Source organism: Pimephales promelas, chromosome 12 (genome assembly GCF_988280905.1).
Source record: "Pimephales promelas chromosome 12, fPimPro1.hap1.1, whole genome shotgun sequence".
NCBI lineage: Eukaryota > Metazoa > Chordata > Actinopteri > Cypriniformes > Leuciscidae > Pimephales > Pimephales promelas.
Window position 1 is genome coordinate 28,982,341 of NC_142780.1, and position 15,360 is coordinate 28,997,700.

Genomic DNA, 15,360 nt, shown 5'->3' on the forward strand with positions numbered 1-15,360 from the left:
CTCAGATCAACGAGGCCTACAATCAATAAGTTCCAAAAAGAAATACAACACCTATCTTAATTAAAAGAAAACTAGTTGACGAAAAGATTGAATCCAATATTTGGTGATAATATAGCATAACAAGAGATTCATGAGCATTTTTTGTAGGCTGTAGTCTGGTCATTTTTGACCGGGAACAAGCTAGAAAATTGGAAGTATAGATAGTTACACCTTGTGTGAGTAAAGTCAGTCAATTTTAGTCCAATGCGATTACATTAACTAATATTTTTGATAAAAAGAAAAAGCTCTCTGGCCCAATCACAACATAGGGGTTAAATTATTTATTATCAAATAATAATCTTTATAAAAAAAAAGCATGCTTTTATCCAGATAGTTTCCAAATATTCAAGAAATGTTTTCAGTAAGTTAGTTACATGACAGAGTGTTCTGACAGCATGTTTAAAGACAAGGCCTGCCGAGGTCAGGGTGGGTTGCGGCTTATCTTTCTGGTTTAACCCAAAGTGAGCAGGTGTGGCCTTGTTTTGGAAGGTAAATAAAGGAAATGGAGGGAAAAACATGATGACAATAGATGAGAACGTTGTTTCACTCTTACGTCATCCTACAGTGGGAAAATGGGTGGATAGAAAATATTTATCTAGCAGAAAGATTGTCCCTCTTGTCTGAAAGAGTGGATTTGGACTGATTTGAGAGGAAAGGAGAAAAAGCTTTGTCTGAGACAATCTCCAAACCAAAAAAGAAAGTACATTTTTTTTCCATCCTGATGAAAACATCATATATCACATTTTGATTTAAGACAGGACAAAGGGTACAAAGATTATTCTGAGCCACACTAATAAATATACTCTCTATAATGTGGTATATCATTTTAAATTTGTGTTTAATGCATCTTAGATTAGTGTAGATCTGTTATCTGTAAATATTATGGATATATGAATGATGCAATAACATTTTTAGATTGCTTTATTAGATTTGATGACTCACCAGAGTGTCTTTTTGTTCAAACTTGCTGAATCAGAACAGGCCTCTGTGACCACATCCATCTGAGTGGTGTTGAGGGGGGTTGTGTGCTTTGTTCCCTAAAAACTGGTGACCTACATCTTCAAAAGGAAGGATTTTACACATTTTACTTAACTTAAGGGTTAAAAAGAACATATCATTTACAAGTTTCAAGTTTATGTATTTTTACATCCCTTTATTTAAGTAAATAAATGCATTTTAACGGTTCATGGCTGACTGAATGTGCATTCTACTTTGTTGTGCATTACTTGTTTAGTTGGATTTAAATTGAGAAAGGTACAAATTAACATAGTTGATTTTTTTTAGAGTAATCACACTGGTTAAACTCGAAAATCAGTGAAACAATTCCAGTCATTTCAGTTATACTGTGACTAGATTCATGTTTATAATCTACATATAATGTCCAGTCAAAAATGCTTTAAAGGTTAAGTAACTCAAATTATAATAATAAAAACTTAAATATATTTTTAGATATTTCGGTATAAAAATGTAAAGCATATTTTCAAAAACTTTGTACAACCCAACAATTACTGGGTGACACTCCTTAACATGGAGTGCTCTGCCTGGTCTTGCCTTTCTCGGGATGGGTCACGTGCGTTGGTGACAGTCAGTCATAGTCAGGGGCGCAATTTCATTGGCTGAGAGGGTTCTCACAAGCCCCGCCTGTGGGCTGTTCTCATTGACGTAACGACCGATCAGCTGTTAATTTTCCACAACAATAACAAAGGGAGCAGTTGAGACCTCGGAGGAGAAAAGAAAAAGAACCGACTGCAAAACTCCGAACTAAAGGGTCCAGAAACTTTTAATTTCTTCCAGGAAGAATTGTATTTATATATTTTTATATATCGCACGACAAATATTCTACCTCATCTGTTTTTGTTCTTGAAGTCAACCCTCTTCCTGTTTACATTACTTTGTGCCGCAGGTGAGTTAAAACCTCTTTGTTGTTGATCGAAAGACATTCTGGTTTAATTCGTTAAAGAAAAAAAATGGACTTATTATATCGCGAATGTTTCATCAATTTTGATCAATAGGTTGTAAAAAGAAATGTAAATGTAAAAAAAAAAGTAAAAAAAAATGCATTTAAATAGATCGACGCTCTGCACAACCTGTCATAGCATGTGGGCCATCTGAAATGTTAATTTTGTGCCTGTTTTTTTTCTGCATTGTGTGCATGTTTGGATTTTAACGGATTAAGCTTTGTTCAGAGCCAGTTGAAGCGTTTGAGTTCTCGTTCCGCCCAGTCGGTCGGTGTAGGGTTACACTCATCCCTCCCCCGGCCAGTCTGTGTGTTTGGGTCTATAAAACATCAAAATTTGACATGCAAATGCATCTTTCGTATATTTCTGCATATTTGCAATTTCGATTTCCCTGTACAAATTGCTTACCCAATGCATGTTTGCGTTGTTAACAGATTAGTAGTCTATCAGTTTTATAAGGGGTTTAGTTGTTTATGAGTGTTACCTTTTGTAGCTATGTTACCTTCCTTAAGTATGAGGCATTTTGTTTTCCTCCACTCCATATATGTCAACTTTGACGCTGTTTTCGTTTACTTCGACATTAAATGTTGTTCTACGATTTTATTTTTTATTTATACACACACACACACACACACACACACACACACACACACACACACACACACACACACACACACACACACACACACACATATATATATATATATATATATATATATATATATATATATATATATATATATGGTTTGCTGGTTTTGACTAGTTTTAGAAGGGTTTGGGGCTCTTTTCATCAGTTCTGTAGGGAAACCAGTTGAGGACCATCTTGGCCAGGGTGGGAGGCCAGTCTTATAGGCTGGTTTAAGGTCAGAAGCGAGTGCAGTTCCAGTAGCCTATATTCTGCTTTAATTGCATTATGTTCAGCCTAAATAGGGCCATTGTCATGTGAAAGGCATAATAAGATTAATGTGCACTATTTTATTGCACCCCCTCCCCCCCTTTTATTTTTTTACTCGTTTGAATCAATTGAATCAATAGCCTTACAACTGACTTCCTTTTTCCTGTAGTGGGCTGTATAATCGGTACACATTAGGACAGATTTGATGTCTTTTATTATAGTCTGACTCTGTACACCTTTACATGAATGACTAGATTAAACGGGCATTAAATTGAAACTTTTGCTCGAGTCTTTTAGCTTTAAGGAATAGAAATTAGATATTTCATATGATCTCCTGAATATTTGGAATAAAAACCCAGTTCCCAGTTAATTTTATACAATTAAATCTGACTTCTGGCTCTGAACCATACAGTTGTCCTCTAGGCTGCTGAGACAAAGCCATCCCGGGACTGCTTATCGCTGCTTGTCAGTCTATAATCCTCTTTTTGGGGTTCTGAAGGGTGCTTCTTATATGTATGTGACCCCATAATAGCCCCCACCCCCCTAATCACACAAACAAAGACTGCTGCCATGACTATATGAGCAGGTGGAGGGGAGTATGAATTGGTTGTCTTCTTGTTTCAATAATGCAGTGGGGTGAAGCAGCTTGTAGTCCTTCACTTCACAGATGTTTCTCTTTGTTGTCGCAAGCAAAACAACAGAAAAGGGTGCCCTCATGAGTCATAGTCCTAAACGAGCCTGGGTGTAACTGTGCAAAGATCAGTTTTCATAGGCATCAGCTTCATGTGAAGTGGAGAGGCAGTATCTGTGACAGCAGAGACACTTTAGACTGCTTTGTTTTGACTGGTCAGTTCTCAGGAATATCTGGCTGTCTTTTATAAGCGTGAACCTGTAATTTACTGCTAATCGCAACAGAACATGACCTGCTCATCACCAGGAAATGTTTTGCACTTGAAGGCTGGCCAGTTTGTTTTCTTTGTCATTAACAACAATGTTGCCTTCTCGCTTGTCCTCCAGGGCCTGTTTTAGCACAATCAACAAAAGCAATGGCTGAACTTCATCAGGTGTTCCTCAGCTGAGAAGGAGTAACTAATGCACTTCAGCACCTTTATCAAGATCTCAGTGAGCGGCTCCCGCAGCTGATGACCAAAGAGCTCAGCCCTCGCCCACTCCCAGCAGGACTGTCCAGCCTCACGCCTCTGCCCGGGACAAAAACATGTTTCAGAGGTTCACCAGCATCTTGTTTGGAGACTCCCTGGAGGAGGGCAGTGGATGCCCTGCGGATCCAGACTTCAACGAGAAGGAGGAGGACGATGAGTGGATCCTGGTCGATTATCTAGGTGAGAGATCTTTCTTGCATATCTCGTTTTTGATCAGCAAAGTGGAAAATGGACCTTGTGTTCTTTTTAAACGCAGATAGGAACAGGCTTAGTTTGCATCAAGAAGATAAGGATCTCAACACATTCAAAATCAACATGAAAATAAAATTAAAACCTTTTACTTTTTCAAAGTATTTTCGTGACCGTATCATTCATTCATCACACCTTAATTTATCAGGGTATTTCAAATTTAAAAAAATTTCTCAGAATTTTTAATCAAAATGTACTTGCTGTTCTTCTACATTTCGTTTTAAGTTCACATCACATCACAAGCCGAACAGTCCTTGGGATAATGTTAAAATGGGCATGAAATGAAAATGCATGTTATAGATAGTTATAGTCTCGCTCTACATTTTTCTCATAGAATATTTATTTTACTCTGATACAAAAAGGGCTTGCAAACTGCAATTTGTATTGACTTTTAAATGCATTTAACAGACTCCTGCGTATTTCCCCACGAAATCAGTGCATGCAAACGTCCTCTTATGAATGATATGACCCAACTTCACCTCAGTTGATACTGATGACATGGTCAGCTGGAGCCAAGTTACAGATTCTGTAAAACCTGGAACAGACTCAATGCCCTCATTAACATGATGCCTCTCATAAGCTGCCCAAATACAGGCCTTCTCATATTGTGTGTGTGTGTGTGTGAATATTTTAGGTGCAAGGTAATCTGGTTGGCCCAGTTTGCCCCTGTTAGGACAGGAGGAACAGACATGTTTATGGGCAACAACGCTTTTAGCTTGTCAGAGTCAGACAAAAGTGTCTAGGTGGGGTCTGCGGTAAAATTAGGACCGATTAAGTTGCCATTTATGCTCATAACGAGAGTAGGCCTTGAACATGGAATTATTACAAACATCGATCGTTGCCTAAAGGCTGAGTTAGACAGGAGGGAGATTAAAAACATTTCTCTCATTTCATATCCATATAGCTTGATGGAAATGTCTTTATGTGAGAATTTTCCCATCATGGAGAGTGGATTAAAGGTTAACTGGCTTCTCGGGGACATTGAAGAGTGCCATAAGAAGGTTAAGAGCTTTCCAACCAGCTGAGTTGAGAAAATGTTCAATGTCATCTGGCAGGATGCTGCAAGTCAACAGATAAACAAGGTGTGGCTCTATGCAAGGGAAGTTCTGTGTATAACATCAGTGCTATGGGTGTGGAACTTTCTAGTGACTAATTACTCTTGTTACATTTAGTGCAAATATATGAATTGTTATATCTGTTTTTCAAATGCGTCACATGGCTGTCAAGTTTCTGCTGTGTTTGGTCAGTCCAAGTACAGGAGGGAAGGATTGTTCAATCGCACTGCCCTCTAGAGGCCACTGAACGCGTAGCGCTTCAAAGACAGCCCAAAAGACAGCTGTTTACACCAGTTTTGGTTACCTGCCAGGAGCCACAAAGAGTACAAATAGAAATGAAGTGTGGGCAAAAATATTGACTCTCTTCGTTTCTGTCTATACACATGACTTGTTTTCCATCGAGCCAGTGACATGATGTTTTCGAGATAAACCATGGCTGAATTTTGGTTCCATTTTATGTACTTCACAAGTTTGATATATAAAAAATTTATTTTTCTGAAGAAAACCCACTGACAGCTATTCTAGTCATTGCTAAAATGGTCTGTGTGGTTGTTAAGATGGTGATAAGTGCTTGCTAGGTCATTTTAGGCAGACTTGTACTGTCCCAAGTCATTTTTTGCGAGATTCTCCTCCCTACATATAACTTTAAACGTGTATAATACTCCTTCGGTTGCTTCAAAAATGAATAGCGCACCTCTCCTCAACAAGCCAAGCCAATACTCAATTAATTCCCAATGGACAAAATCAATTCCTGCCTACATTTTTTTCTAATTCTAGAAGCTCAGATATACTACACAATAGGATGGAAAAGATGATCACAACTTCAGTTTCATGCTGACTTCAATGTTGTGAACAGTGCGAATGGTGAAGTTTAATTCAAATAGTAATTTCACTGTAGTAACATCCTCTCTGTACGTCCTATCATGTAGAGAAAGCCTGCTCCGGTGTGTGTGGAGATGATCTGGTGGATGTGTGCCTTGACAATGTCGCTCCCCTGGACTCTCCTGTGCGCTGCTCCTCCTGCTCCTCTCTGGATTCGGCGACAGACGCAGAGGACGTCAACTTCTTGCGTCTAGAGGCGACATGTGGGCTGGAAGAGAGCTGGTTCATCACCCCTCCGCCATGTTTCATGGCTGGAGGCCGAGCTCCGGTCCTGCTAGAGACCAGTCCTCTGGAGAACCTGCTGATCGAGCACCCCAGCATGTCCGTGTACGCCGTTCACAGCCCTCGTCAACGGCCTGCCAAGGACGCCACCCGCGAGCCATCGATTTTAAGGTGAAGGGCACATTCAGAGTTTTTGTATTGTTATATATAACATACATTATGATATTATATTAGAATCTGACAGATTCTGTTTGGCTTTGCAGATCTGAAGTTCAGCGTCGGCCGAGTCACCCTTCTGGATGCTACGCAGCCGCTCTGGTCGCTGCTCACGCTGGGTTTCTGGAGCAGACCAAGAACGTCCGTCTGGCTCAGCGCATCCGTGACAATGTGGAGCGCCAGCAGCTGTCCCGCAACGCCCTTCGCCGCCTCAACCTGTTGCGCGAAGGCGGAACCAGACAGGCCAAAGCCCCCGGAGGCTATGTTCACCAGCCGGGACAGAGGCAGTACAACTACTGAAACGGTCCCCACTGCACTCCCCCGCACGCCGCCCTCTCCTCGCCGGGAGAATTCGCCAGAAGGAACGGAGTCCTTTAGAATCAATGCCATAGGTCACTTTACTTCACGGCAGGTTCCGCTCGACCTGAATGTGTCTGCATCACATCACGCGTTTCCTATATAAGCTCCATCTGTTATGTTCGAGTCATGAAGGTTGAATAACCAAGTGTTTTGTTATAGTGAGCATGGTGTTGTAGTGCTCTGTTTTGAGCATGTGTAGGCAGCTTGATGCTTTCATTGCTTTTTTTTTTTTGAAGCCATACTTATTTCAGTCACATCAGTGATGATATCATCAGCAGCACTTTTATGGTTACGAAGGAACCTGCCTGTGACTCTGTAGATCAGTGCTTTCTTCCTCTTCGTTTTTTTTTTCCCTCTTTTAAAAAAAAAAGGTAAAGTATACTGGGTTTATTATCACTAAAAGCCTTGTTTCCATTTTAAAATATATAAAATATATTTAAAAAAACTTCCAAAATATTTTCAAAAGAAAAAAATATTGAATATATTACATATCAGTATGAAGTTGATGAGTGTGTGTTATCGGCATAGATATGTATGTAAGCAGTTTTTTTCCTATTTTTAGTGATTGATTTGATGTATGACTGTGTAGTGCTAGTTTTCCAACAGGTGAAAAAACCAACAACAAAAAAAACAAAAACACACATCAGGTGTTGAAATGTTATTTTTCATGTTTGCTCTATATCTGCAGTACATGTCTCAGGGTCATCACTGTTCACCTTTGCTCTTTGCTAAGAATGCAGATTACTTGCAGGTGGTAAACTGTCTCTGTACATACTAGAAAACCTCGAACTTTGTAAATGTCTATGTTACCTTGTGGAAATATTTGTAATTGATGTAAATCTTTAACATAACGTGCATCTCACACTTTGAATGAAAGCAAAACGCTTGCTCCTCCGAGGACTGTGAAACAAACTCTCTCTCTCTTAATTGACTGTTAAAAACGTTGACGACGGAGTGAAACTGTTAGCATTTTAATTGTTATCAGTGTAGTGACTTTTTGTGTAATATGCCTTTTTCATGTTTTATTTAGTTACACGTTGTATATTGCTGAGCGAAATATTTAAAGTAGCAAAGAACTTACTCCTTATTCCTTTATCGCTCGAAACCTGGTGTTGTAAATTTCCTGTAAATCTGCCAAGGTAAATGTCTCCTCTAAATGAATTCAACCGAATTCATTAACTTGACATTCAGCCGAATGCATTTTATATGCATGAGCAACTCAAGGAAAACAACTACAGCTTCTCTTCTTTTCTTTAGCTTGCTGCATCGAGCAGTACATTGCATTTTCTGACATTTCTTTCTGTGGACGAAGGGAATGGAAGGGACGGAAGGTTCTCTTCATATTTCTCGAGTAATACTGGAGAGGGCCTCTTTCCCTATGTCAGTAGACTTTTGGTATTCACAACAGGGATTTCATTTTGCCTTGAAATGCATTTGGGGATCATGTGCCTTCCAGTTGAACAGTATGATAATGCATCCGTGAAGAACTTGAAATTTGTCCAAAGGGACACAAACAAATGTAATTTTACTACGCACAGAGGATTACCTTATCTCTGTGAGCCACTTGCTCTGTCAACTTTTTACACGAAATGTAGCAAATTTTTTCTGTGTTTAATGTGTGAAGAATATTTTCTGTGGCATTGCTAAGTTTTAGACTATGCTTTGGTTGATTTTTAGTTTACTGGAATAATACAGCACTTTGCCAAAAGTGTAGGGTTTTAGCATTGTTTATTTATCTTTTTCTTGAACTTAAATGTTTTGGATACATGTCATACACAAACTGTTATATGGGTAGTATAATTTGCAAATAAATTGTTCATTTCATATGTCTTGAAACCTATTTGTCAGTATGTATACTCTCTCTTCTCAATAAATGTTTTAATACAAATGACGTTTTCTTTCTTTTCTATTTGTAAAACGAAATACCGGCCTTATAGACTAGGAAGGTGTTTGCATGATCTGGCATCATATGCGCAAGTTATACTGTAACCACCTCACCAACTTTTAATGAAAGCTTTCCACACAAGAGCGTTTCAAGAACCCATACCAAGCTGTAACTCAACCCAACTAATCTCTCAAGAATCCCAAGCCATGATTAGTGCAAGCTTATTCATTGTACCAGTGTGGGTATTAGCCTTAATAATAAAGATTTCTAACCGTACCTATTTAATTGTGCCATTCTCGTTCTTCTGCTGGATGGTTTCATGCATCCCAAAATGGAAATGTATGAGTTTCCTCTAGTGCCAAGTGTCTTGTAGGCTACAAGACATCTTTATTATGAATAAAGATTTCTGCACAAGCTACAAGCTTGTGCAGAAATCTTTATTCATAATAAATGTCGAAGCTAATATGGAGGCTTTTGCTAACTGATTAAGATTTGAAAAGATTAACCAAAATCTACCATATTTAATTTGTATGTTTTGTGGATTAATCGTGGTTGCTTTAGTATTAATCTTTCTTTCTTTTTTTAATTAACAATATATTTCAATTAATAATTGATCTTATTTGGCCAGGGGGGAAAATAATGCACTCAGAAAATTAAAATGTCTATTAAAATAAATTATTTATAAGGATGTTCATTTGTGACGGTGGTAGTTAGGTAGGTTAGTTTTTTTTTTTGTACTGGTTGAATTGTCTGGAAAGTCCTCTCACGTGAATCCACCAGACATTCAGAATTTATAGTTTTGAAAATGTTGAAGAAACATAGAATATTGGGTATCTTTGCAGTTTGGAGACATTCATGAAGTAATGTTACATGAAGACGTTATTCATTTTATATAGCACGTACTGTAACTGCACTTTCTTCACCCCGGATGTGACGTGTTTTAACATACACAAAAGGTTGAGCGGGATTACTGTTGATGAATTCGCGCCTATTCGCTTCCAAAAAATCATTTTTGGGGGATTTTGATCTCTCGAAATGTTGATGGAATGCAGTATTGCTTGTTTATATGTTTAAGTACGAAAGGTGTCGTGTTGATTTTATATTCAGAACTTGACTCTTTTGTTTTATTTTTGTTTCTCGCGCCGGAAACCCTGCATTAACGTCATGTATACTAGTGTGTTCGTGTAATTTTATGGTTGAAACAAAACAAGTAACAGGGAGTAAGAGACAGAAACTCCTTGTCAGAAAAAAATGGTATATCGTGACACAGAATTATAATTTCCTTGAAACCAACAGATAAAAACTTCTAGTTGATACATTTACACCTATGATTGTGAAATGAAAGTAATATTACGACAGGATTGATGCTAAAAGTACATTTCTACACGCTTTTCATTGCCTGTCAGAAGGGCTGGTATCTCTTCTCATGGGTTTGTTTACAAGAGCACGTTGTTTCTCGTGAAATAACGATGATTGGTCAGACCGAATCAAATCCCCGCCCACGAGAAGCTGTCAAACTAGGAAGCGTCTCCTTCGACTAAAATAAGTATCATAAATTCACATTAATGCAATGTTTAACATACAAACCCACTCGCATATGATGCATTAGGTCCTCGGGCCCCGGATTCGCTTAACCGGGAAAGCGCGTTTTTTACATATTTAAACAAAAGGTCGGCGCGGCCAAAAGCAAGTCTACAAACCACATACATCCCCGTAGGTTTCTCAATAACGATCAACATAATCATTTCTAAATCAACGCGGACTTTCTTTAACAATACACATCAGGCCAACAGATCATTTTTAGCTAGAACACACAATGCTATATATAGTTTTTTGGGTTGTTTTTAAAAGCTGAAAAGAGCGCCACGCATGCGCAGTAGCCACGAATCTCTTGACTATATAATCCTTGGCGCCATTCATTCATTCATTCGCACTGAACTCTGCGGTAAGGACACTTACTTTAGTCTTCTTTCACCTATTATATTTCTTACTTTAACCGTACTTCTTCAAAATCGTGTTAGAATCATGTTTTAGCAGGAACCGTGCTGTTGTTTTGTGTTACTGTTGCTCTAAAACGGATGTTTGAGCCTTAAACCAGACATCTAACTTATCTACGACTTGCTAGATGAAGACCCCTGCGGGACCCTTTGAAAGCAGCTGTATTTAGCTTTATTATTTAGGAATAAGGGACAATTCATATTTTCAGAACCATCTCATAGCTAAATGTTTCATGTAATGTCGAGTTCAGAGAGGGATGTTGTTGAAAACTAGCCAGCTTTGCTAGGCGCCAGATTAGATAGTACGTGGACGTGTCCTGGTAAACTCCTTTCATAAATTAAGAAATTCATTGATATTGTTTAGAGTCGTATGCATTTTCTAGACACTAAGGAGTTCCCTGAACAGTATTCTCGGTTAAAACTGGTGTTTAATGCGCTTTTAATAGCTATTAGATGGGTTTTTGTGGGGGCAGCTGCAGTCTCCCGCTTCATGTAAATTGGCGGGGACTGTCCTTTCATAAACTTACAGAACTGGATCACGTATTTCTAGTTTCTGTAAAAACATCAAATGATAATACTACTGCTTTGGCTGACTTTGTATTTACTCTTAATGCCTTTTAGATTTTTGAACTGTTTGGCTTTTAGTTCGTATTAATTATAGAAGTATGATAGACTTCTGGTCATGTATGTAGGCTAGCTTCCCTCCAGTCAAATCTGGCTAAACGTTATTGTTAAGACTTTTTGTCGAAGGTATTAATTTTAAACGCTTTACTAAAGATATTTTAATCATGTCGTGCTTTATAGACGACATGTAGTTACGTCGTTATTATTCGCTTAACTGTTACTTGTGGTTAATTAACTTACATTGTGACTTAACGCTGCATGTTTGTGGTCTACAGGAGGAAATCACACCATTTGTTTGGAAAATGTCAAGACGCAGGTAAGAACTATTTGTTTGTCGAATCAATATTTTATACACGCTACCCTAAATAAACGACAATACTTATTTTGTATTACTTTTGTATTACAATAGCAGTCGCCACACATTACAAGAAAGAAATGAAAACGCACCAGAACAGAACAAACCGCAGAGGAAAAGAAAAGGCGAGGTGAGATATTGCTATTTATTTGACATAATATGTAACAGAAAATTGTATAATCTTCTTTCCAATGTACGATAACCTTTAAACATCAAAACCTTATTTTCAGCAGTGCAATAGAAGAATCCCGTCAGCAGCTAAGAAACAAAATTATGAAATTCAGGTGAGCTAATTTTCTATTATCATTAGTAAAATGCATATTTGTACATGATTTATATTATTCATCCAGAGTTAAAAGAGCCAAACTAATTGTGTTTAGTTAGGAATGTTAGTTTGTTAGCATATAGCCTATGTTAGTGTTCAGTTTATTATGCACTAGTTCAGTCATGCGCAGTAATGGTCTCACTAGGATAATCAGCGCGCCAGACCCTCCCGCGTTTATTCCCTTTATTCACCAGATATGGGAGGGGCTGGGTGGTTAGTATAGTATTTGTTATCTTCAGTATTAGCTTTGTTTTGAAGCTGCTATATTAATACGAGTTCAGAACATGCAATGGTGGTATTTGATACCTGAAAGGATATTCATGTGCAGCAATACAGAACATTAACTATATACTATGCACATTATAAGTGTTTTAATGTTCTAATACTCTGTTCTTATTCATACCTTATGTAAGTGTATTTGGTTGAGCCTTATTCATATAACCCAAGTAGTAACATCATATTTTTCTTTTTCTAGAACCGTTGTTTTGAAGGTGATAATAATCCCAGTGTCTTAATCGAGACTCCTCAGAAGGAGACTCATCAGGAGAGCAGTAATCTCTCTGGTTTTAAGCGCTTCAGATTCAAGAACCTCTTTGTGAAGCCCTCTCCACTGCCATGCCTCAGGTAGGACCTGATCACAGCATCTAAAGCTTTGAAAAGTGGAAGTAAATGCTTATAATAAATGTTTTTTTTGTTTGTTTTTTTTAATAATAATGCGTAATGAACGATTTCTTGACAACATTACCTATTTATTTCTCTAAATAATCCAAAATCAGTGAAAACTATTTGGCTTGATTTGCTTATCACCACTTGAAACATTTCCCGAGTCATGTATTGTTGGTTTAATATTACCAGCAGGATAAATTTGTGATATCCAAAACGCAAAGTTAAATATCATTCAGTGCTTTCTCTCTGGTTTAATTTACTGTTTTCCTGTCAGTTGGGCCAGTTCAGATGATGTGTGGATAAAGATGCTGAACAAGGAGCTAAAGTATGTACATGACAAGGGCTTCATCCAACAACATCCAGCCCTGCAGCCCAAAATGAGGTCTATTCTACTGGACTGGCTCATAGAGGTATGTTTGTTTTCATCCACAATTGTAATTGTTCTTGTAATCGAAATGTTTAATATGATCTTAAATTCTTTCTGTGAAGGTCAGCGAAGTTTATACTCTGCACCGAGAGACATTTTACTTGGCTCAGGACATCTTTGATCGCTTCATGCTCACTCAGAAAGACACTGGCAAAGATCAACTGCAGCTCATTGGCATAACATCTCTCTTCATAGCCTCAAAGATAGAGGTACTTAAACTTTGGAGACTTCGTTTTGAATATATATATATATATTAAAAAGTCATCTGAAGAACATCACATCACACTTTTCTCACAAATATCTCTGTTTGACACAGGAGATTTACCCGCCAAAGCTGCAGGAGTTTGCTTACGTGACGGACGGGGCATGTAATGAGGAGGAGATTCTTTCTAAAGAGCTTGTCATATTGAAGGCATTAAATTGGGACCTCTGTCCTGAGACGGTCATCTCATGGTTGAAACTCTACTCTCAAGTGGACTCTTTGAAGGATGATGCCAGTTTCCTCATTCCTCAGTTCTCACAGGAAATCTACATCCAAATCACACAGGTGAGATTTCAGCTCCTTTGAAGTGAGTATATATATATACATCTTGACGCCCCTTCTGACTCTTGAATCCTCTCTGCAGTTGTTGGATCTTTGCATTTTGGACATTAATTCTTTGGATTACCAGTATGGAGTCCTCGCTGCTGCTGCATTTAGTCACTTTACATCTTTTGAAACGGTCCATAAAGTATCAGGTGAGCTTTCTGATCTTGGATGAGCTTTAATGATGGAAGTTGTTGTGTCTGAACTGGGCTTAGTATATCCTTTTTCTTTCCCACCAGGGCTCACATGGGACAGCATATCAAGCTGTGTGCGGTGGATGAACCCATTTGTGCGGACGGTACATGAATGGCCCAGACCGCAGCTGAAGGACTTCAAAAAGGTGGCGGCAGAAGATCGACACAACACACAGACCCACGTGGACTATCTGGCCATGCTGGTCAGTTCTCATTTTCATTGTCTCCTCAGTAAGGCTTATTTATGATTGGATATGTTTTAACACAACCATGTGTCTCTTTTCAGAGTGAAGCACATGATCGGCAGCAGGACAGCGTGGACCGGATGTCTCCTTTGGCTGTAGCGGGAATATTGACCCCTCCTAAAAGCACTGAGAAACCTGCTGTCTGATGGGTTTGAGGAGAACATGGCGAACCTAGTCTTCATTATTGCCATCACAGCCCAGAGATGCGAGACCTTCTAGACCAACGCATCCAGAGACATAGAGTCGTACTTTTCGGGTGGCCTATAGAAACAAATCGACGGCTGAGATGCCGTAGCTCACAAAACCTCATATGTTATGTGTGAAATTGAGGGAAAAAGCTAAATTTGGTTTCCCGAAGCAGTATTTGAAGCACTCAAAAGTGCCTTTCATCGAAGAATGGATTAAAATCCACTTTCTGAAGCTAGAAGAGAAACCTGAATGATCTCAATCTCAGACTTAACCTGCTTACGACTTAAACTTAGAGGTTTGCACAAATGCTGCTGCTTCACGGATTATATGTTACCTTTTATGTTGTGTAAATAGGCTACAATTTAATTTTATTGTGTGTGTATGTGTGCGCTTGTTATGAAATGTTCAGAATTTTGCCGTTAATGTGGTCCAATGTCAACCCAGTGGTGCTAAGTCTGCTCGTTAAACCAGACAACCCTGTAAGACGAGCAGAATCGGTTAGTGGTTTATTTTCTTTTGTGAACATCATTCCCGTGCTGTTATTCTCCTGCGATTGGAAGATATTCCTGTAAGACTTGACTGTTTACCCCTCAGAAGTGAGTTTAACCAAACTGAATTTAAGCAAACTGCGTATTTATTTCATATAGGTAGATTTGTATTATTTGAATTGCAAATTTTCTTTCCTCAATGCCAAAGGCATATTTAATAATTTGAGGTGCTTGCTATTTATGAATTACATGGCTTGTTTGTAGCATAGCCTGATTTAAATTTGACCTGGACTTGAGCCGATGGTGTTAGCTACATTTGTTGGAAGAAGAACAGTGTAAAAAG

At 38.5% G+C, this 15,360-nt stretch overlaps 2 protein-coding genes across 3 annotated transcripts in view; both read left to right on the top strand.

Annotated features, from left to right (window-relative positions):
• Positions 1 to 1,722: 1,722 nt before the first annotated feature.
• On the top strand, positions 1,723 to 8,924 carry tp53inp1 (tumor protein p53 inducible nuclear protein 1). Its single transcript, XM_039650841.2, has 4 exons — positions 1,723 to 1,942; positions 3,910 to 4,232; positions 6,286 to 6,631; positions 6,724 to 8,924. The coding sequence occupies exons 2-4, from the start codon at positions 4,109 to 4,111 to the stop codon at positions 6,974 to 6,976; spliced, it is 723 nt and encodes a 240-aa protein (XP_039506775.1). The 5' UTR covers positions 1,723 to 1,942; positions 3,910 to 4,108; the 3' UTR covers positions 6,977 to 8,924.
• A 1,924-nt stretch (positions 8,925 to 10,848) lies between these two features.
• ccne2 (cyclin E2) overlaps positions 10,849 to 15,360 on the top strand; it is a 4,594-nt gene continuing 82 nt past the window's right edge. The window contains exons 1-11 of one of the 2 annotated variants that reach the window (XM_039650588.2): positions 10,849 to 10,866; positions 11,818 to 11,858; positions 11,952 to 12,027; positions 12,131 to 12,181; positions 12,698 to 12,846; positions 13,163 to 13,298; positions 13,378 to 13,524; positions 13,632 to 13,862; positions 13,942 to 14,053; positions 14,141 to 14,298; positions 14,382 to 15,360. The exon at positions 14,382 to 15,360 is cut by the window's right edge and continues 82 nt beyond it. In XM_039650588.2, coding sequence (XP_039506522.1) covers positions 11,845 to 11,858; positions 11,952 to 12,027; positions 12,131 to 12,181; positions 12,698 to 12,846; positions 13,163 to 13,298; positions 13,378 to 13,524; positions 13,632 to 13,862; positions 13,942 to 14,053; positions 14,141 to 14,298; positions 14,382 to 14,486 — 1,179 coding nt within the window. In that variant the 5' untranslated portion in view covers positions 10,849 to 10,866; positions 11,818 to 11,844 and the 3' untranslated portion in view covers positions 14,487 to 15,360. Of the gene's footprint in view, positions 10,867 to 11,817; positions 11,859 to 11,951; positions 12,028 to 12,127; positions 12,182 to 12,697; positions 12,847 to 13,162; positions 13,299 to 13,377; positions 13,525 to 13,631; positions 13,863 to 13,941; positions 14,054 to 14,140; positions 14,299 to 14,381 lie in introns of those variants that run through there. The other variant, XM_039650586.2, reaches the window with a different exon arrangement.

Coding starts and splice junctions, on each gene's coding strand:
- tp53inp1 (XM_039650841.2), top strand. CDS start 4,109: ATGTTTCAGAGGTTCACCAGCATCTTGTTTGGAGACTCCCTGGAGGAG. Junction 4,233..6,285: donor GATCCTGGTCGATTATCTAG/GTGAGAGATCTT, acceptor CCTATCATGTAG/AGAAAGCCTGCTCCGGTGTG. Junction 6,632..6,723: donor CGCGAGCCATCGATTTTAAG/GTGAAGGGCACA, acceptor TTGGCTTTGCAG/ATCTGAAGTTCAGCGTCGGC.